The sequence below is a fragment of the Dipodomys merriami genome, unplaced genomic scaffold (genome assembly GCF_024711535.1).
Source record: "Dipodomys merriami isolate MVZ:Mamm:240054 unplaced genomic scaffold, mDipMer1.0.p SCAF_2, whole genome shotgun sequence".
In the NCBI taxonomy this organism is placed as follows: domain Eukaryota; kingdom Metazoa; phylum Chordata; class Mammalia; order Rodentia; family Heteromyidae; genus Dipodomys; species Dipodomys merriami.
The window spans coordinates 5,257,007-5,278,979 of NW_027203381.1; the positions used below are offsets into that span (position 1 = coordinate 5,257,007).

At 37.3% G+C, this 21,973-nt stretch overlaps 1 protein-coding gene across 2 annotated transcripts in view; it reads left to right on the top strand.

Moving 5' to 3' along the window:
* The window catches only part of Tmx3 (thioredoxin related transmembrane protein 3), a 32,268-nt gene extending 12,828 nt beyond the window's left edge, over positions 1-19,440 (top strand). For both annotated transcript variants that reach the window (XM_070028983.1, XM_070028982.1), the window contains 10 exons: positions 1,135-1,234; positions 1,824-1,901; positions 5,007-5,073; positions 8,019-8,117; positions 10,662-10,719; positions 10,912-10,965; positions 11,906-11,962; positions 12,804-12,933; positions 14,334-14,402; positions 16,111-19,440. In XM_070028983.1, the coding sequence (XP_069885084.1) occupies positions 1,135-1,234; positions 1,824-1,901; positions 5,007-5,073; positions 8,019-8,117; positions 10,662-10,719; positions 10,912-10,965; positions 11,906-11,962; positions 12,804-12,933; positions 14,334-14,402; positions 16,111-16,371 (973 nt within the window). In that variant the 3' untranslated portion in view covers positions 16,372-19,440. The remainder of the gene's footprint in view (positions 1-1,134; positions 1,235-1,823; positions 1,902-5,006; positions 5,074-8,018; positions 8,118-10,661; positions 10,720-10,911; positions 10,966-11,905; positions 11,963-12,803; positions 12,934-14,333; positions 14,403-16,110) is intronic.
* Positions 19,441-21,973: the final 2,533 nt, after the last annotated feature.

Genomic DNA, 21,973 nt, shown 5'->3' on the forward strand with positions numbered 1-21,973 from the left:
GCTTTAAACCATTATATGATAAGTTAAAACAGCAAAGATTCATTGTGTTGGGCTGATAGTCCATCAGAGCATTTGAGGAAATAGAAATAGTAATGATCTGTATACATTAAAGTTTGTAATTATTGTTAATAAAACTTCTGTTATTTTCTTATTGTAATTGTGGGTTTCATTTTCGTGTCCTTTGTGAATAAAAACATTTTGCAGGAACTGTGATATATGAGTTGCTAGTATGTGTTTTATTCCTAAGTGACTTCTACTGTTCGTATTTATGTTATTAATAAGCTTGGTTCCAGCATAAGAAGAGACCCCTGAGGTAAATGGCTGAGACTATTGCAAATGCAGTTTCAGGAGCCAGTCCTGGAGTTGCATCACTTCTAGTTAATTACTAAGTATTAAAATAGAAGAGGGAAAATGATGCAATTAGCTATGTGTGCACTTTGAGAAACTTTGCCTTTAGCCTGTTTTGTGATCTTTTTAATAATGCCTTGCAGTACAAATCTAATATTGTATACCATATTTACAAGATTGTGTCTTTTATTTTTTCCATGATATATTTTCTAATAATCTTCGCCTTCACTCATTTCCCAGTGCCGGCTTTTGTCAAATGCTTATATAATGAAACTATTGTAGAGTCCTGATTTCTCTTTATGAGCTGAGCTTCTTATGCATAAACCATACTATTCTTTCTTCATTTTTCTGAAACTAATATATTTTTAAAGCTTTTGGGACTTTAACTTTCATTGAATACTTAAATACATTTAAATGACATTGTGTTTCCCTGAGTGTTTTTTTGGAAGGGAAATAAGATCTCATGTGAATTGTTTGTTTTTAGCTGAAGACTTTAAATAGATGACAGTTCTGTTTTTTATCTGTCAAAATATTTTCAGTGATGATGCTCTGAAGCTATGTATTTATTCACAACTTAACCTAATTGATTGAATTGTGATACTTCATAGATATATGGGTATAATAGTTGTTTCCTGGGAATTTGTTAGGTTATATTGATTTGCCAAAGCATCTGAAATGCAGTTGACATTTCTAAGACCTTACAATTTAGAATATGATTGACCATCATATAGCTGTGATTATATCATCTATTTTTAGTTCATATTTGTTCATTTTGCTTTCTAACAGGGCTCTAATCCGACCACTTCCAAGTCAGCAAATGTTTGAACATGTGCAGAAGCGACATCCTGTGTTCTTTGTTTACATAGGTGGTGAATCACCACTGAAAGTAAGAAATTACTTTCTTACCTACAGAAAATTCACATGACAGTTTAACTTGGTTTCAGATGTCACTCAAAATTTACTCCACTCTTACTGGAAATATTTTGTTGCCTAAGTAATTTTTGTAACCAGAACACTGGTTGTATACTTGCTGTTTGTGTTGTTAGCTGTGTATGTACATAGTGCCTGCCTCGGTGTTTCTCCTGTTACTGACCCCCAAGGCCATCCAGAGTTTGCATTGCTTTTAACAGTCTTTGTCCAAGATGGTACTGCTGTGGGTGTCACAACTCACCATTGTGGACATGAGACATGCACATCTTCCTTGGCCGCTGTGCACCAGGATTCACCTCACTTTCTGTTTATAACTAAGCCACCTCAGCCTTACTTGGAAACAGACTTTTACACGCAGTTGCAGTGTCTTTGGCCTTAATGATGTATTTGACTTGCTTTATTTTATGTTCGTTAACTCAGTGTATAGTAGGATAGTGTTAACCTGATGATGTTTACTACGTAAAATTTCTTTGACATTTTATGAGTGACAGTTTTAATCTTTAGTCTTGTAAAGTGGTCTTTATTTTCTGCTTGTGTTGTCACAGGAGAAATACATAGATGCTGCTTCAGAACTCATTGTGTATACCTACTTCTTTTCTGCCTCAGAAGAAGTGGTTCCTGAGGTAATATTTAAAATTGAATTCTGATAATAAAATCTCTTCTTTTAGATTTTATTGCTTGATTTTTTTCATATTTATTGTGACATATGGAAAGAGTAAACCTGTTAGCTCTTTCTTTACTGCTCAAACCAAACTACTTATAAAATCGACTATCAACAGATTCTTGACATTTACTGAAGAATTCATTACATTTGTGGTTTTGTCTTTATGTAATAACCTGTGTGACAGATGGTATCTGCAACCCTTGACTTGTTTATAAGTAGTATGTGTTGCAGATGAACTCTTCTGTTGGGTTGGCAGAATTCACTAGTGATGCTCAGAAAAAGTTTTATAAACAGGACAAGTGCAGTGAAAAAAATCAAAAGGCATTGTGATAATAGGGACATACAGGATTGGCATAACTATTCTTTATGAGTCAGCCAAGAAATATCAGTGTGAGAAGAAAACAATATAAACTGGGATTAAACCTGATTTTAAAAAGAGCACGTGAAGGTCTGTAGGCAGGCTGTCAGTAACAGTTTCAGGATAAAAGATAACAGAAAAGGAACTACAGTAGCCATTGTGCTTGTTCAGTGAGACAGGAGGTAGCGGAGACAGTTCCATATCATGTATGTTGTGGCAGTGCAGATGATGGGGTTGTAGTTAAAGAATATGGACTGAATATTACTCTGTGTTACCCAGGATGTTCTGCTCTGTGCAGAAAGAATTGGATAGGTGTAAAGAGACAAGTTAAAGTTCTGCAGTACACAGGGTGTTAGGTCTTAGGAGCTAGTAAGAGAACTGGGGAGACTTGAAAGGCTTGTTGTGTTTAAGTGAGAATTGTCATAACCCCATGATACAGAAGGAAAGGTTGCACTGAGGATGATGTAATTCTTGGGTGGAATATCTGGGTGGATGGTGGCATTTTTTATGACTAGCGGGGAGGGGGGGAATACTGGGGAACAAGTTAGGAGGGGGTGGGGTAATCTATAGAGCTTTCAGTGATTTAATTTGACTCAGTATGGCTTGCTTGATATCCAAAGGCAAACTTCAAATAAATGTTAGTGTAAATGATTATCAGTAGTTACATAGGGTGTGTGTGTGTGTGTGTGAGAGAGAGAGAGAGAGAGAGAGAGTGTGAGAGAGAGAGAGAGAGTGTGTGTGTGTGTGTGTGTGTGTGTGTGTGTGTGTGTGTGTGTGTGTGTGTGTGTGTGTGTGATCCTCAAGATCCTCAAGATTTCAGGGAGGTAAAGATAGAATGTCAGGTCAAGACCATTCCAGACAAAGTTTACAAGACTCTTATCTCAAAAACAAAATACAAAATACATGGTTAGTTGCATGGTTCAGGTAGTAGAGCTCTGACTTAACATGTACAAGGACTTGGGTTCAATCCCTGGTAATACAGAAAGTTGAGTGAACTGCCTACTCCTGTCAAGTTTTCTAGTAGTTCTGGGTGTTGGTACTATCCAAGACCTAATATAAAAATAAAATAGGATGTATTAGTTAAGGCCCTCAGATGCCAAATCTTGGGGGACAGAGTACATATGACATCTACTACATGGGCTTACTTTATTATTAGTTATTCCAGCTAATTTCTTTAAGCATTTTTAAGTCAATTTTCAAAATGTCAATATGTGTCATTTCTCTTTATTAGATCTTAAATACGTTATTGTAAAAAGTTGACTGGAAAAAATAGTAATTTCAAAATAATATGAAGCGTTTTATTGTAGGAGATTCTCAAGAAAATATAAAGTTTGTAATTTTGTGGTCTCTGTATTCAGAATTTTTCTAGCTTTTTTTTTTTTTTTTTGGTCGGCTGTGGGGGCTTGAACTCTGGGCCTGAGTGCTGTCCCTCAGCTCTTCAGCTCAAGGCGAGCGCTCTACCACTTGAGCTACAGCGCCACTTCCGGTTTTCTGGTGGTTTATTGGAGATAGGAGTCTCACGGTCTTTCCTGCCCGGGCTGGCTTTGAACCGAGATCCTCAGATCTCAGCCTCCTGAGTAGCTAGGATTACAGGTGTGAGCCACCAGCACCCGGCTCAGAATTTTTCTAGCTTTAATCTCGGTTTTATGAAAACTTGAGTAAGTACAGTGAACAGACATAAGAATGAATTGAAACTGTTTTTAACATGAGAATACTTAGATGCACAGAGAACAGTGAATAGACAGTTATAAGATGGTGCGATCACAGGAATACAGAGAGAAGGGTAGACCAGGAGTATGTGGCATTAGATGACAACTGCAAGTCTTCAGACTAGTTCAGTGCTCTTCTAGAAAGTGCCACTCAGGTTTCTTTGAAAGGAGGAGATATTGAATGTGAAAAACCCTTCCCAAACATCTTTGTGAATTAGTTCTCAGAAACAGATAATAACCTGTGCTTGATCACTGAGCCTAACAAGTGCTTTACCACTTCTGCGATGAAGTAGTTCTTTTCACAGTCTACATCATTTTTGATTAGTAATGTAACTAAATCATTCCTGTCTTCTCGTACTGAGATATGCCTGCCTTCTGTTCCCCTTATTCATAGTTACTTTCGTTTTTCATGTTCATGTAATAACATCACTGATTCTCTACTGCAGTTTGACTCTTTAGAAGTACTTGTATAGAAACAAATGTTTTCCTAATGACCTTATGAATGACGATTGCAAGCTGGTTTTAAAATCAGTTGACTGTTTACACTGTGCTCTTACTTGTTCTCTAATGCAATTCACAGCTACTGTGTGAGGTAGGCAGCCTCGGTGTCTTTATGTTTGTGGGGGAAGGCAACAGACCCTCCCCTCAGTGAAGTGTTGGGCCCACATCACACATCTGGTGTGATGCCTGTCTTGCTGCTTCACTGCTCCTAAGGGCTTCCTTCCTTACTTCCTAGATGATACTCCAGCTGTTAGCAGCTTTAAGAGTAATCCATGGTCTCCCATGGCAAACAGAACACTGTCCAAAGTATGTATATGGTATTTATAAACATTTAAATCCAACCTTTGGAAGAGCTTTGAATTCTACTGGTTTATTATTGTTATTGGTAGCATTATTTTACTAACTTTCATTGACTGTGTTTATATTTTTGTACTTTTTGAGTCCTAGCTGCCAATTAAAATTTGATAAAGCTTGTTTAAATTTCTAATTTTTACAGTATGTGACGCTAAAAGAGATGCCAGCTGTGCTTGTTTTCAAAGATAAAACATACTTCGTTTATGATGGTGAGTTTCACAGATTTTACTCATAGAAAATGTGCAATGTTGTATGCATGATAGGAATTGTTGCTAAAAGATTTAGTAAATACCAAAAGTACTTACAGTCCCTGTTAATGTGCAGTGTTGTATGTATGATAGGATGTGTTGCTAAAAGATTTAGTAAATGCCAAAGTACTTACAATCCCTGTTAGCTGAATGATTGATGTGAATTTTTTCTTCGATTCTTAAGTGGCACGTTTTCAATTTAGTATACTTTTACTGACTTCTGTTTTCAGTGTATTTTATCAAATGACCTGGCGTTTTGAGAAACTTTTATACTACTTCATTATGCTCAGAAATTACAAGAAGACAACAAACATTACTCACATAAACATGAACAAATAAAACAGTGTTAGTTCCTATTACACACACCCAGAAATTTCTCCTACTTCTCTCACTCCCTTTCAGATATACTGCTTCTTTGAAGCATATACTTTCTTTTGAAGTAATTTTTTTATACTAAGCATCATAAACAGATACAATCAAAGTCCTGCATACTATTACCAAGTTCTAACACATACCTAAATACCATTTTTTTGGATCATTTTAAAGTAAATCCCAGAGGCATCTCATGATCTTGTGTTTTGTTATACCTCTTAAATAGCGCAGAACCTTTCATTTTTGATGACTGCATACTATTTATACACATAAGGTGATCACTTGTTCCTCCCTGCCATCAATTATCTACTCACATGATTTCCAAATGGGATAGAGCAGCCAAAGCATGGGAAACTGGGAAATAGAGAATGACAGCTGCTGGTAACCACACAGCGCTGTCTCACAGGGCACGCAGAGTTACTCATGGCCATCACTGCAACATTGTAAATCACAATTTAATAAATTCAAAGTGCGATTTGTTATTCCAATCACTGTGAGTGACCTGATGTGGCCTGAGTACTGTGTTGAAGACCACAGATGTAGAGCTATGGCATTGACTTCTAGTAAAATGAGAATTCAAGTGGACAGAAAAATGTCCAATAGAACAATTTTGATGCAGTTTAGTAAAAGGAAAGTTTTATTTATTTTGACAGTTATGAAAACTAAACAATTTCTAATCTTTGTTGTATTTAAATGAAGTAGAAAGTGAAAATAATATCTAGCTATAGAATCATTGTGATTTATGGTGTCAAGACAGTAAGTAGGTATACCATCTTACTGACATTGTCATTTTCCTCCAAAGAAATTACATAGCAAATAGCTTATGTCCTATGTATGACGGTGGTAACTGAGAGTGAGGACCAAGGCGGCATGTGCAGCTATTTGGCTATTCATTTATGTGCTCCTGCAATCATTCTTCTACTGCATGTTCCTTGAATGTTTGCATAGACAGCAGTCCAAAAGGAATCTTAAGCATAATTTGCATATGTAAAAAAGAGAAGAAAAATTTGTATCTAAATCTGTCCTTCCTACTTGCTGTTTGATTACAGCATTACTTGCATGATACTCAGTTTGGTTTTGTTTGTTAAAATGACCCTTTAAGGGTCTGGCTTGGAGGGATGGGGGAGAATGATGAAAGAGGTGACATCACTCAAGATGTGTTGTCTTCATAAACTCACTTTTCAGTGGTAACCCCCTTTGAAGATAATAAAAATATAATTTAACTACGTAAAAGTATAATTAAAAATCCTTGAAGACCTATATTCTTACTATTTACAGATAAAACTTCTTTGCAGAAGCAGCTAAGTCTCTGGTATTAAGGTCCAGCTTTCGGATGTTTTTTTGTTTTTTTTCTCTTGTCAGAGAGCCACTCTGAGGCTTTTGGGAAACACATGGTCATGACTGTGTGGATGTAAATGTGTTCTTTGAGCCTGCCTGAGAAAGGACATCTTCTCATCCTCCCATGTTTCAGGTGTGGCTGCAGGACATGAGGATTATGTGGAGATCCTACTGGTGTCACCAGAGCCAAAATTTGCTCCTACACACTAGACAGTATTTAGAGCCTGTTCACTTTGGCATTTATTCCAAGCATTAACTACTGCTAGTCAGTGTGGAAGCATTAGATCAGGAGGATAGTTCATTTTCCAAAGATGTTTTTTTCACCGACAGAAGATTGTAGCCCAGTAATAGGCTAGTTGTTTTTATGTCGGTATCCCTAAATACTTTCAAATTTGCATTATATTATTTTATCGATTTGATACCTTGAAAATGAAAATGTTTTGTTAGCAATGTAAGTGACAGAAAAAGCACATTTTCCAAGAAATCAGTATAATCCAGATGACAGCCTTGGCAGGTGTTTAAAGATGTGTGCTTTACATGGGCTTTTTCATGCAGTTGCAATCATTTTTCAAAATCACTTCAGAATTATTTCTAATTGGGATATAAATTTTTGAACAGTATATTACCTAGCTGTTTAGTAGAGGAATTATTTGATATTGGGGGGAAAAAAAACTTAACGTACTGCTATGATCTTACATGTGTGTTTAAGTTATAATTGTAAGAAAGAGCTGTGAACTAAGAAAAATGTCAAAACAGAGAAGAGCAAAAAGCTGTGATAAAAATTGCTGCAGTGCCATCACTGAGGGAAAACCATCAATCCGGAGCGGCCGTTTTTTGGGTGTACACCTTTGCTTAGCATTCTGTCAGCATCTGTTGCACTTTATTTTCTGTAGTGTTACAGCACTATTCTCTTTAAATTTATAAATAGTCTTTTTCAACATACCAGAATCTGCTCAATTTTGTTTAGGGAATCTTATTTCCTGTATTTTAAATTAATTGTTGCTATTTTTAATGAAGAATTTTTGAAGAATTAATTTGTACACTAATCTTTTCTGTGCATCTGACTGTTTGCCTAGAGTGCATTCCTAAATATAGAATTTTCAGTTTTAAAATTAAGACCCTCTGCCAAGTATAAACATTGTCATGCTAAAAACATGGTCATTATCACATTGTCTTTCACTTTATTTTTTTTTAAGAATATGAAGATGGTGATCTGTCCTCATGGATAAGCAGGGAGAGGTTTCAGAACTACCTCACTATGGATGGCTTCCTCCTGTATGAACTGGGAGATACAGGTAGCAAGCACATGACTGACAGCTTAAATACGGTTCTGTAGAAAATGGATGTGGTGCTCTGTTTCCCAATCAAAGTAGACCTGAATGTTGTTAGTTCTGGCTCTGTAGACTGGTATTCCCAAATAAAACACCATGTGTATTGCTTAAAGATTAGAAAGAGGATTTGCTTATCAGAATTGAAGTTGAAGACACTGGATGATCAGGGAATGGGAGAAATTCTGCCAAGAAGCTAGAGGCAACAGGCTGTTTTTCTTCTTTTTTTTTTTTTTAGTATATATTTTTTATTGTAAAAATACTTTTATTTTTATTGTAAAAATACAGAGAGGTTACAGTGACATTAGGAAGGTAATGAGTGCATTTCCTATCAAGCATTGTTACCCCTCCTTTGTTTTTCCCCTACCATCCCTTCCCTCACCACCTCCTCAAGTCCTTCCACCCCCCACAAAGTTGTAAAGTTTGTTTTGAACATAGTGACTTGTACATCTCATTGTTACAATGGGTCAGCCTGTATTCTTATTTCAGCATTTTAATATTTCCCTTTCCCTCCCCAAATCAGAAAAATGTATAAACAAGATGCAAGGCACCAGAATCAAATACAGTGGAAACGGGTTATACCATGGGGGAAGAACATACAAAAAAAACAAAAACACAGTACATTATAAATACATTAAAAACAGCAAGAAACATAAAAGCTCTTGTGTCCCTATCTTGGGGTTCATTTCACTTAGTATCATCTTATATGGTCATATGTACATAGCTTTTTTTTTGGGGGGGGGTCCTGTCGTGTCAGCCTTCTTGTGGAATGTGCCTGCTCACTGCCCCACCTGTAGCCTCCTGGCCTGCAGTGGCTAACTTCTGCATAATGACTGAGTCATTTGTGGTCACATTGCCACATTCACTGACTAGGCTAAAACATCTTCCCCTCCCTTCCCCGCTCACACCTCACATTGGCCTTCCAAATGGTTAAGAGAGCTGTATCACTTGCACCAAAGCACTTTCTATGTTCTTTCTTAGAATGTTTTCTGAGCATGGATATAATGTCATTTCATTTTCATCTGTCTACACTCAGGCCAAATATTACTTCCTTAGGAAAATCTTCATTGACACCTTGAACTCTATTAATTACTCATATGTTCTTTTATAGCAGTGTGCTTCTTCCCTCACAACTCATCTTAGTCTTCATTGAAGCTGTATGTTATGGGAATATCTCTGCCCCTGCTAGCCTGTGCTTTCCTGGGCAGAGCTCTGTCTGCATGAGCTCATCATGATGTCTTTGTAGCTAGCCCAGTGTCTGCCACTTTCATTATGGAGCACTCGTGTGAGAAACTGTTGCTGTGTTTCTGTGGACCTGGCGGGTCCGTGGGATTGTTGTTATCCACATATAATTAAAATATTAAAAAAAATTACAAATCATGAGGCTTTTGAAAATTGAACACATTATAAAAACAAGTACTGTTGGCTACCAGTGCCTCTGCCTACAGTCCTAGCTACTCAGGTGGCTGGTGTCTCACAATCTCTCCAGTTAATCAACAAAAAGCCAGGAAAGGAACCATGGATCAACTGGCAGAGTGCCAGACAGAGCTGAGTGAGAGCTACAGTTCACACCCTACTGCCCACAGAAAAAAGAAAGCCACAAGAACAAACAAAAAACAGGTATTGAATATTAAATTGAAAAGATTCAGTGTTGGAAGCTAGTGTTTTCCTCAGGAGGTAAAAAATGGCCACGTATATCATGTAGATGTCTAGATCAAACTAACAGGATTAGGTTAGGGAAACTATTTTAGTGACAGATTATAATGATATATTGCTGATTTAATCCTACATTTTTGTACCTGCCCTGAGTCAGAAAAGATTGAGTATCATGCATGTCATCTCGTTTAACTCTCCCAATAACTGCAATAGTTATTAGTGTCCTAAAACAAATGGAGACTTCCTGAGGTAAAGTCACGCAGACAGGTTGTTCTGCCTGGTCCTGAACACGGTGTCTGGCAGCCGCTTTCTAATTCCTTGTCACTGTTCTGCTTACTATGGCAGCTGCCTTTCTGTTAGGTGTGAGGATGTGTGAGATTATGTTCTATTTTGAGGTGAGCAAATAGAGCTCATTTTCATTCTGTTCAGTTGTATTGGCAGTTAATGAATCCTGGTATCAAAGGGAATGGTCTTCAAAGACCCACCTTACAGCCATGTCCAGCAGGTCTTTGTACACCTCGCAGGGTTTTAGCCTTGAACACACTACGTAGTCACGGGGTGGCATTGAAAACAAACACGATTGGAGTCTATAAATTGTTACAGATATTCACATTTTAGAAGGTGTAAGAAATTTATCCTTGTTAATTTACTCCTTCATTTCACAAATACAAATTTTAGCATAATGTCTTGATTTATTTAAGTATTAGCACATAAAATATAATAATTGGAATAAAGTTCTAGAGACATTTTGTGCTGATTCCTTATCAAAAGAAAAATGACCATTGTAAAGTTTGTTTTGTGAGGGTTATATCATTCTGTCTTAAGAAATGAAGTATATGTCACTCTTAATTTCAGGAAAGCTGGTGGCAATTGCAGTTATTGATGAGAAAAATACATCACTTGAACATACCAGGTATGGTTGCCTTGAAATTTATTGAAGCCTTAAATATCATCTAACTCGCCCCTTGCATGGCTGAAGTGGAACTTTGTGTGGGAATTCCCTTTTTCTACAACCACTTAATAATGCAGCAGATGTTACCTTTTAATTATCTCTAATACCCTTTTCAAGTGAGGAGTTGAAATTTTTATGTCTATTTCTCTACAGATTAAAGTCAATTATTCAGGAAGTGGCTAGAGATTACAGAGACCATTTCCATAGGTATGTGTGTACTTCCATTCTAGAAGATTCCTTTATTTTTGCTTGTGTTTTGTAATGTATTAAAGCAAAACAAGCATTGAGCAGCTCCAAAAATCTGAAATTCAGAATATTCTCAGACTTCAAACTCAGCCCTGGTGTGACAGTATGAATGGAGAAGTCCACACCCAAGCACCCAAGCCAATGGGCAGCAGGCTGACGTCAGCCTCATTAACAGTAGCACACTGTTTCCTTTCTGCTTTGTCTTGGGTCCCTTTCTCAATATTTCTCATTCCATAGATACAGATATTCCTCCTAACTTTTTAAAAATCTAAAAGTTCTGTGTCTATATCTTCTAGATAAGAGATCTTCATTTGTATTTCATACTTTGAAAGATAAATCAGATGCTGCTGAAGTGTCTGGTGGTGAAATTCATTGATGTCATATCAATTACTGATTTCTTGCTAGTATTTGAGGCGAGTTTTATGAAAAGAAAACATGCACAGATTTTCATAACTTTGAGATTAAATGAACAGTGATTTAACAAAAATTTAAATGACTGAGTTAAAAATGAAAGGAGAAGCACTTTTTGCTATTTTCCAAACCATTCTATTTGTTGCTGCCATGAAAGATAGGACTGTAAACTAGTATTATTTTCTTACTCCAAACCTGATTAGATGTCTGTGTGTGATGTTCATGGTTCACAGTAAATGGCTTCATGAGTAGTCCTTTTGGATAGTTTTTCTTAAATATATTTTGCTTATTTCCATGCATTTAAAACTTAGAAGTGAATTTAGAGACTATTAATACCACTTATGTGCTTTGTATCTCAAAAGCAAGCAAAATGTACAGTTGCCCTGTTGTAGGGTTACGTACTTACTAGGTTATAAAGTTTATAGTATTTCTGTTTTAAAAGAAATATTGTTCTCTCTCTCTAATCTCTCTCTCTTCTTTGTCTGTTAAGAGATTTTCAGTTTGGCCATATGGATGGAAACGACTATATAAATACCTTGCTGATGGAGTAAGTCAAGTGCTGATAGTTTCTGAGTTCTATAGTTGGACCTTACTGACTGGAACATTTCTCCCAATTCCCAGTAACACCATAAGCTGGGACCAAGCCTTCTACACAGTAACCTGTCAGTGACATTTCATGTTCAAAACTTAGCCAGGAGATTTACTCCCCAGGACACTGTTGCCTTAGATCTCTCTTAACAGATGTTCTATATGTACTTGAAAAGATACACATTTACTGTGTATTTATTCTGCTGTTGTTAAGCAGCATGTCTGTATAGTGTCTGTATAGTGGGAACCCAGAATCAGAATTTGTCGCAGAGAATTTGTAGTAGTATGCACTAAACATTTATACTATCCAAAATACTGTTCTGGATGTCTGACTTATTTCTCATGTAATTTTTGTAGCAAGATAGGTACATTGCTCTTCTCTTTATAAATGAAAAAAAATGTATATGAAAGAAGCTAATTTACTTCCTAACCTCGTGCAGCTTTAGGAGAAACTGCACAGTTTCCACGCAGGCAGCATGATATGGCCCTAGAGGCAGTGCCCTTGTCTGCGTCTCCTGTGTGCAGCTGTGATGGGACCGCTCAAGAATGGGTGCTTCACACATGATCAGATTATTCTTACTTTACTTGGAATTACTCAGCTGACTAACACTGTATTGTATAAGGATGTTTTCCATACAGTCGTCCTTTGTTTAAAATTGATACAAAATTGTAAACAAAGAGGGGGAAGCCATTTAAAACAGCTCCCTTCTTCAGGTAGAGTTATTGAGATAAAAGTAAGTGCCACAATAGTTGCTATTCTCCGTTAATGTGATTTTGATTGGTTTGTTTTATATTTTCAGTGAATTAACAGTCCCAACTGTAGTTGTACTGAATACTTCAAACCAACAATACTTTTTGCTAGATAGACAAATTAAGGATGCCGAAGACATGGTCCAGTTCATTACTAACATCTTGGATGGCACAGTAGAAGTAAGTTTTCAGAATGAGGAAGGGAGGAAGTAGAATGGGAGCTAGGGGTGGCTGACAGGGAATACTTTGTATGTTCTGTTTCTCTCCTAGTGCAGGCAGTCCTGTTCTCCCAGACCCAGAAGGTTCTGTGGTAGCATTCATGGTGTTGCATGCATGGTATGGGATAAATGTTACAGAGCACTTGTCTTGTACTTAATACATTTCTGGGTCAGAAGGACAATCGGATTAAGTGATATTGAAGAAAACCTACAAGGAAGACCACTATTTCTTAAAATATATTGAAAACCAGAGCCCCAGAGAATTCAAAACATAATCCTATGGAATGTTTTTCAGAAATAAGTGAACAGATAATTTTAACTTTGTATTTATTTTCGCTAAGTCTCACCACAGGGTTTTCCAAACTAGATTGCAACCCATGTTGAAAATTCATGTAGGCTGGGCAGTGGTGGCTCACTTCTGTGATCCTAGCTACTCAGAAGGTTGAGATCTAAGGATCGCAGTTCAAAGCCAGGCATGAAATTCTGTGAGATTCTTTATGTCCAGTTAACCACCAGAATACTAGAAGTAGTGCTGTTGTTCAAGTGGTAGAGCACTTGCCTTGAGCTGAAGAGCTCAGGGACTGCCTAGGCCCTGAGTTCAAGCCCCACCACCAATCAAAAAAAAAAGGAGAAAAATTCATCTAATCTCAGGTCACAATAGGTGCAACAGCACATTTGCTACATACATACTAACATAAAATGAGAAAATAACAGTCTTCAGGACTATTTTGAGACTTTGTTTCACTTTATAAAAACTTTATTTGAAAGATTCACTTGCATAGCTACCGTTGGGTTAAAATCGAGTTTGAAAAGCATTCTTAATCCGTGGAAGGATTTTGGTAGTTCTTTGAATGGTATCTTGGTTGAAGTGAAACTCATTTAGATGTGTGAAAACTTTTCTATGTGCAACTTAGTGAAAGCTGACTTAAAATGTGGGAGGACAGAAATTTGTCAGTCCTACAGTTTAGCAATTCAAGCAATGAACCAGACTTGGGAGATGGCTCATTCAGGGATCTGAGTAATGTTATTAGAATTCCTTGTGGAGCTGCATCCCCAGAAGGACTTCTGCATGGTAGCAAAGGTCTCCTTCAGCAGGTCTGTTTTACCAGGCCAGGCCAGGCCAAATTCAAAACGTGTGCACCTGTGCAGGCGTGGACCCAGGTGGGCGTGCTTCAGCAGAGCTGAGTGGGTTGTGAGCAAGAGGAGCCAGTGTGTTGACTCAAGGACAGGAAACATGCTGAACATTTAACACATGATTTGGGGGTTATTGATGTAAGACTTTTAAGTCAACTTTTTGATCTGCAATTGCGTAACAGAAAAAATAAATAAAGTATTAATACATGTTTTCTTATTAAATTAAAGGCCCAAGGAGGTGATAGCATTTTTCAGAGAGTGAAAAGAATAATATTTGATGCCAAATCTACTGTTGTGGTGAGTTCCAGCTTTGTGGTATCATTGGTAATTTAAGAAGTATGGGTTCTTTATGTCTGGCAATGGTAAAACCTACAATGCATAGCATTAGGTCAATATATTTCTTTTTTCTTTTGCAAGATCTGAACTACTCTATATTAAACATTCAGCAGATAGACATTGCTCTTTGAATGATTAATGAGTTACAGAACTTCAGAATTAACTAAGCTGATGATAGAACTTATGCAGTTCAATTTTCTCAACCATACCCTGTAAAGATTTTACTTAATTTCTGTAATTTGATAAAAACAGAGATATAGGAGATTTTTAGCCTGTCTTCCAAGAGCTAGCCACTCTTTTTGAAGAAAATATTTTGTCTTGGGGTATTATTCCTCTTTTGTAATAAAAGAGAAATTTTCAGTGTTAAAGCTTTAACACCTTTGTGAATTCTATGCCTTTCTCATTTGCTAAGTAGTGAGGTTCCTACAGGTGTCTTCAGTGCCTTTTCTCCTCTGCTCTGCTCTGCTTCCTTTTTTTCCCTTGTTTTTCTGATTTTTTATTTAAAAAGCAGACCTTAAGGTATGAGTGGGTCAAGTGCTTTTCATCAATATTTTCAACCATTGGTTCATCTAATATTTATACTCATAAATGTAAAAAATAGCCTTAATGAACTAATTTGCTCGAGTATATTGTCATCTTCCCTCTAGAAGTAAATATATTCCCTCCATTCTCTTCACTCTCTCTGCCTGGTTATCTGTGCTGTTCTAACTCCCCTTCATCCTCCTGTGTGGCACTCCTACCCATCCTCTGATTGCCTGTTGATCAGATCTGTGTGATCTTTCCTCTGCCCATCACAGCAGTTTCTCCTTGGCATTCTCCTTTCCCTTTCTGCTGTGGCAGGTCCTCCTCTTCAGGCCCTGAACTGATGCTGACTCTCCCAGAGTCAGCTCTTTGTCAGCTTCATAGCAGAGACATTCTTTTCATTTGTTTGAGCCCTAATGTTAGTTCTATGAGCTACTACATGGACATTTTCACTTATTACGGGCCAAAGCACTCATGAAAATATAGTTTGCATACAGGGTCCTAGTGAGGTAAGCCAAGCTCAGACAGTACTTGTTTTTTCTTATGTGCAGAAGCTAGCTCTGTCATATGCTGGATATTCCTGGGAATACTACAAGTTGCAACTAGGAAATCTATTCAACAACATAATTTTTATTTTTTTGAGCTGTGATTAGATAGCATATAAAATGATGGTAATTAGGAAATGATTAAGGCTTTACTACCAACTAGATACAAAACAAGTGTTACCAATACCATGAGAAGAGGGGAAAAATTTATGCTCTCTTCTTAGCGAAGATCCCAGCCTTCTTGTGAGCAGATTTCCTGTAGTTCAGCAAATACCTAATGGTGCATAGTAACCATCTTAAAGAGTCCTTTGTAGATAATGTGAAAAGAATACTTCTGGAAAGTAATTATGCTATTTGATCTCTTTTTCTGTTGCTCATACTGGTTATATAAGTGCACATGAACACACACACTTGTATACTTGGATCTAAAATTAGTATTTCTTATAGAATGTGAATCAGGTAATTATTGCTAGTTATTCACTGGAACTAAAAGTAGTTGGATAGCAGCATGAAATCTGTAGTGGTTTTATGTGCATGTACTTTGTGTTTTTTATATCACAATTATACCTTATGAGAACTCAGTTTTAAATATCTCTCCACAGTCCATATTCAAGAGCTCACCACTTATGGGCTGCTTTCTCTTCGGTCTGCCACTGGGTGTCATCAGTATCATGTGCTATGGAATCTACACAGCTGACACTGATGGAGGCTACCTAGAAGAGAGATATGAAGTTTCTAAGAGTGAAATGGAAAGCCAGGCACAGATAGAAGAGAGCAAAGAGCAACAGGAGCCAAGTGGTAGAGAATCACTAGTACCGGCCATGCAAGAGCCTAAGGATGTCTTAGAAAAGAAGAAAGATTGAGACTTTGCAGCTATGGAAATTACAAGAGTCTATTTATTAAATTTAGATATTTAATCATGGTCTTTACAGGAAAGTATTTGTATTTTGCTAATACCAATTGCATGGGTTAAAGTAGTTCTTCTACAAATGGGGAGACATTTGTAGCAAAGAGAAGAATGGCTTATCTAAAAATCCAGATCATACCATCAGAATTTACCTTGTGGATATTATTATACACATCAGTTCTATTTGCATGTTGCTCTATCTGAATATTCTGCAACAAAGTTAAAATTGGGCAGAATATTTAAGTTGGTCTATCAGATAGAAAATACATGTTGGATAAAGAAAATAATACCTCCCCCCTTCTGCTATCCATTCTCATATATTTTGTATAAGATTTATATAGGCAAATTTAAATCTTTAAAGTTTAGACACTAAGGAAAGCCAGTAACTTTTTCCATGTATCAAATTAATAAAATTCTGAGGTTAATGTGGTTTTATATAGCATAGTGATTTTATTTAATTACTTTTAAAGGAGAGGAAATGTTACTTTTTAATTTTATACTCCGTTATGTTGTTAAAAAAATTTTATATGGGTCTGTAGAATAGAGAAGGAAATTTTTGTGACTGACCTGTGCAGAAAGGCAGGGTGTACTGTGGGCAGCGGCCACAGGCCCCACCCTGCAGCACTCCAGCCCAGACACTCACTGGTCAGAAGGAGAGCATGTCTCTTATTTCTACTTTGCTCTAGCCTAAGTAGCTAAGGGTTTTAATATTGTTTCATTTTGTGTGTGTGTGTGTGTGTTTTGGTGTTTCTTCTAAAATTACCTATGATTTAAAAAAAAACTATTGAAAAGTAATATATAAATTTTGTTTAATGTATTTAAGTTTTTATAGTGGCTATGGTCCAAAACATGCATGTGTGTTGTTCTGCATACATGTATACAAGTTACTGTCACACACGCACTGTGGTATTTATTCTGTGGCACGTCTGTCACAGAAAGTGACGTCCTGGGCAGTCTAGGTGGGATGTTGTATCCAGTGAGCAGGAGGCGGCTGGTTTCCTTTGTGTTCTCCGCTCTGGCTGCCCAGGGAATTGTGCCCATCTTTCCTCCTAAGTGGAATCATGCAGGAATTCTGGCCCAACTGATGTCGAAATATTGGTATTCTGTAGTAATAGTTTGGAAAGTTTATCATACATTAAATTTTAACGCCTTCAGTTCATCTATTTTTAGAATTTTTAATTGGGTTAACTTATTTAGGTAGTTATCAGTTCCTTAGAACTTGTTCATTATAAAGGTTTTATTAACATTAAAAGTGTTTAATCATTTTTAAAGTATGGTCCTAACACTGAAGTTTTTATGTACAGCATATTGATCATGTGGGCTGCCTTTTGGCTGTTTCCAATGCCATGTTAATCAGGAGTGAACTGAGACTCTGGTGTCTTAAGTGCTAGCCAGGTAGAGGTCATCGTTGTGTGCATGTGTGTCCATTGTGCTCTTCTAGTATTCAATTATTAAATACCATTCTTGATTTTAATTGCTAAGTGAAATAAATATGCAGTCACAAAGAATTTCAGGTAATACTAGTGGGAAATAGTCTCATGGAAACTGGAGGTGAATACTGTTAATCTAACATGCAGTTTTCTCTCAAAGTCATAAGGCGGCATTTTGTGAGAATGTACGTGTGAGGTTTGTTCGCAGGGGTCATTGCAGGCCTAAGCGGGTACAGATGCCTCCCTCCGCACTCAGGTGATAAGGAAGTCGCCCGGTGACACAGTCACGGAGGATGTAATGGATTATTCTAAGTGTACTGTACATGTAGATCTGCAGCTTTTGCCTCATCACTTTGCATCATCACCTGTAAAGTAGACCTCAGTAGGAAAAATAGCGACTCAGTAAACCCACAAGTATCCTCTGTATTCGCACCTTTATAAAGGAGCCTTTCACACAGCTTTTTACTCTTCTTCTCTTCTTCTGTCTGTACTTAGAAAATGTGCTTATTGGGAAACAAAGGGGTAGGTGGTTTGTAATTTTATTTTTGTATTAAAACGTTGCTTTTCACGTGTTTCTCTTTGGGGATCATTTCGTTTACCTTCTCAGCGCCTCACAAAACAGACCTTAGCATCTGTTCACTAGTGTGCTTTTCCACCACCTTGATTTTAGAACTTTACTCTGAGCACTGCTTTCCTTTCAGGATAAATTATGTCAAGATGAAAGCAGCTCTCAAGATCTGGTTAGAAGGTTACTGGTAGCCTCCTAACTTCGTGATAAATCAGTCACACGATTGTATGCCAATCCTAGGATCCTTCAGGAAATTGGAAGTTCATCTTCTCTTTCAGTCACAAGAGTTCTCTTCCTGGTTTCTGTAGTTTAGAATTGTAGCTCCTTCTAATCTGATGCTCAGCCAGCATGTAAGGATAGCTAGCCCAGAGAAGGTGGGGGCTTTCAAGTACTTTGTGCCCCCCTTGGAGCCTGCTGTCTTGTATGCACCAATGCTTTTTCTACTGCCCCAAACCATGCAATGACTGTTAGACCTGGAGTTTTCATTTCTTCCCCTGACACAGTGCTTCTCAGTATCTAGTTTAGAAATAGCCTTAACATGCCACAAGTTTGGAGGCTGGGGAAGGGTCTGAACAGTAAAAACAATTTGCTCTTTGTTTTTTGTTCAGTGGGTTACATTGCTAATGATGTTCTTTGTGTTTCCATTTGGGTGCTTTTCTGACTTCAGTCATGCAGAAAGTTGCTTAAATATCTTTATTATAGCCCTCGCTTCTTGGGACATGGAAATAGGGCAGGGAAAACGATTGCTCAATATATTATTATTGTGTAGAAATTGCTCAAACCAGTGTGTGATGTTGACTTACAATGAATTGGAGAGATTAGAGCTGCCATTTTATTTTTTACATATATATATATTATTTTTCTGAATGTGAGTGTCAGAGTGAGCAAAAAATAATTTTCTACTTTAGACTAATAATGTATAAAAGGTTTTGGAAGTCTGTAATACAACTAACTTGTTGAATTCATGATACCCTGCCTCATGGCAGTTGTAAACCTTTTTTGTAAAATAAATTAACTAAAAACATAATTGTTACTTTCACTGTGTATATTTCCTTTTGCTCCTTTGAAGGGCTTGCATGTTGAGGTACTCGTGAATTTAAATAACTTTATATCCTGAAATTGAGGCTGCAACCCGAATGTTCTAGTAAGCCTGACACTGGTAGCTCACGCCTGTAATCCTAGGTACCCAGGAGGCTGAGATCTGAGGATTGTGGTTCAAAGTCCCCCCAGGCAGGAAAGTCCGGGAGACCCTTACCTCCAGTTAACAACCAGGAAACCAGAAGTGGCACTGTGGCTCAAATGTTGGCAGTGCTAGCCTTGAAAAGAATAACTTAGGGACACAGCCTAGGTCCCAAGTTCAAGCCCCATGACCTACAACAACAAAATAGTCTTATAAAATTGGTGGAATTCTATTGTTTCAAAATGTTTTGGCATTCAAAATGTTCCCATCCACCAGTGGACAGCTGAGAAACATGCACGACTTAACATCTGTTTAAGAGGTGGTAACCACTAGATTTTGTTCCCTTACCTCCTTCACTGGAGGGAATTAGTTGTATTCATTTGCTTCTACCTCCATGGTGAATACATGCTCATTGACCTGCATACCACCATGCACTGATTACTTCAAGACAGTGGCCCTGATGTGTGAAGCAACTTATTTTGAACAAAATCTAGGAAAGTATCTTTATGACATTTAGTTAGGAACAACAACTTGAAAATACACATGGTATAAACTACTCAGAGAAGAAGTAGCTATTGGATCTCATTAAAACAAATTCTGTTTTAAAAAGACCATTAAGAAAGTTAAATTGGAAAAGAGACTAGGAGAATATATTCACAAAATTCACTGTTAGAGAGCTGCTATGTACAATAGATACTAGATACCTTCAAACCACTCTAGGGAAGGACAATACAATAAAAACAAATGACACAAATAGAAGTCTTAAATATAGCAAGGTCTCAAATTTACCATCATTCAGTCTCAGCTTTAAAGTCATGCGTTAGTTCAAAGGTCATGGCCACTTATTTCTGATTTCTCAACAACTGCCTCTTCCTCAGTTTTCTCATTTCACTAGGTGATGCTGACATTTTACTCGTGCCCATAACTCTATATATGCTTGAAACAGACCATAATTTGTGAACCAAGTTTCTCATAGCTTTGATATAGACTCCAAATCCAATTTTGTACCATATTCAAGATTTACCTGCTGGTTCAGTGTGGAAGATTTACATTTCATTAGCTTGGGCTCTGAAATCTTACAATTATTGAAAATATGAACAAATTTGATGTCAAACAGAAAATTCACATAAATCCCCATTGCTCATATTAAAAATGAAGTACCTTTTTATCTTAACAGCTGCCAGTCTAGAATTGTTAGCCTTTATCCAAATAATTAGTAAATCCTAAGCCAGGGTTTAGAAAAACAAATGTTTTTCAGCACTGCATGAGCATCAGCTTTGATAAGTTATCAGTACACATGTGTATATCCTGGTTGTTAATTGGAGGTAAGGGTCTCATGGACTTTCTGCCTGGGGGGGACTTTGAGCCACAATCCTCAGAAACCTTAGAACCATCTATTTGGTCAGTCCTAGCTGACCTGCTTGAAGCCTGAACACAGAAAAGCAACAACAACAAAAAGAAATCTTTCCTACATTGATTTTTGATGTGTGCCCGCAGATTAAATAATCATGATCCTGTGTGTGTGTGCACACGTGAGTGTAAGTCTGTTCCCCCGAGAGGCTGTGTTTTTGTGATTTCTGGGCATTCCAAGGTCAAATGCAGCACAAGCAGAGATCCATTTCAACAGCTGCACCAGACACCTCGGCCCAGCCCTGTGAGTAAGCCTGCCAGCAACACAGCACCCTGTCTGGAGACTGATTTTCATCCCTGTAAACAAGAAGTAGATGATGTCCAGCTGGGATTATTTACCTCCCTTTACTCTCCCATCCTGCTTGTAGAAGAGAGCACAGGCTCACTGCCTGGGATCAGAAGGACTGCTGGAGACATGGGGGAGGGGCAGATGGATGGTGCGGGAGGGGGGTGGGGGGAGTGCATGGAATCCCTCCCGAGGGGTCACACTCTTTCCCTTCATCTGTACAAATCATTGGTATACAAAATGATACTGAATTATATCTTCACAGTCTCTTTCTTATACAATAGCTAATGCAAAGCTACTTTTTAAAATAATTAGTGCTGGACCTGAGTATGAGCTGGACTTTTGTGAATAAAAATATTTCTTCCTGAGGAAATTGTAATGAGTAACTTTAGATTATAGAATAAAAATGAAATAAAGCAAGAGATGAATAAATTCTAAAAAGTGCTATGGCTTTTGCTACAATCATCTTTCAACATTTTTGGAGTCTGGACCAAGGACAATTTCAGGCATCACCATACACAGATAAAATCAAACCTGTGATATAAAATGGTATGGTACATGCATGCATACAATGTAGCTACATCCTTCCTATACTCTGAAATGTCTCTGGTTTTTTTTTTGTAAATGCTACATATACTATTGTAAAACTATTCACACTACTGTATTTATCTTTATACAGCTATA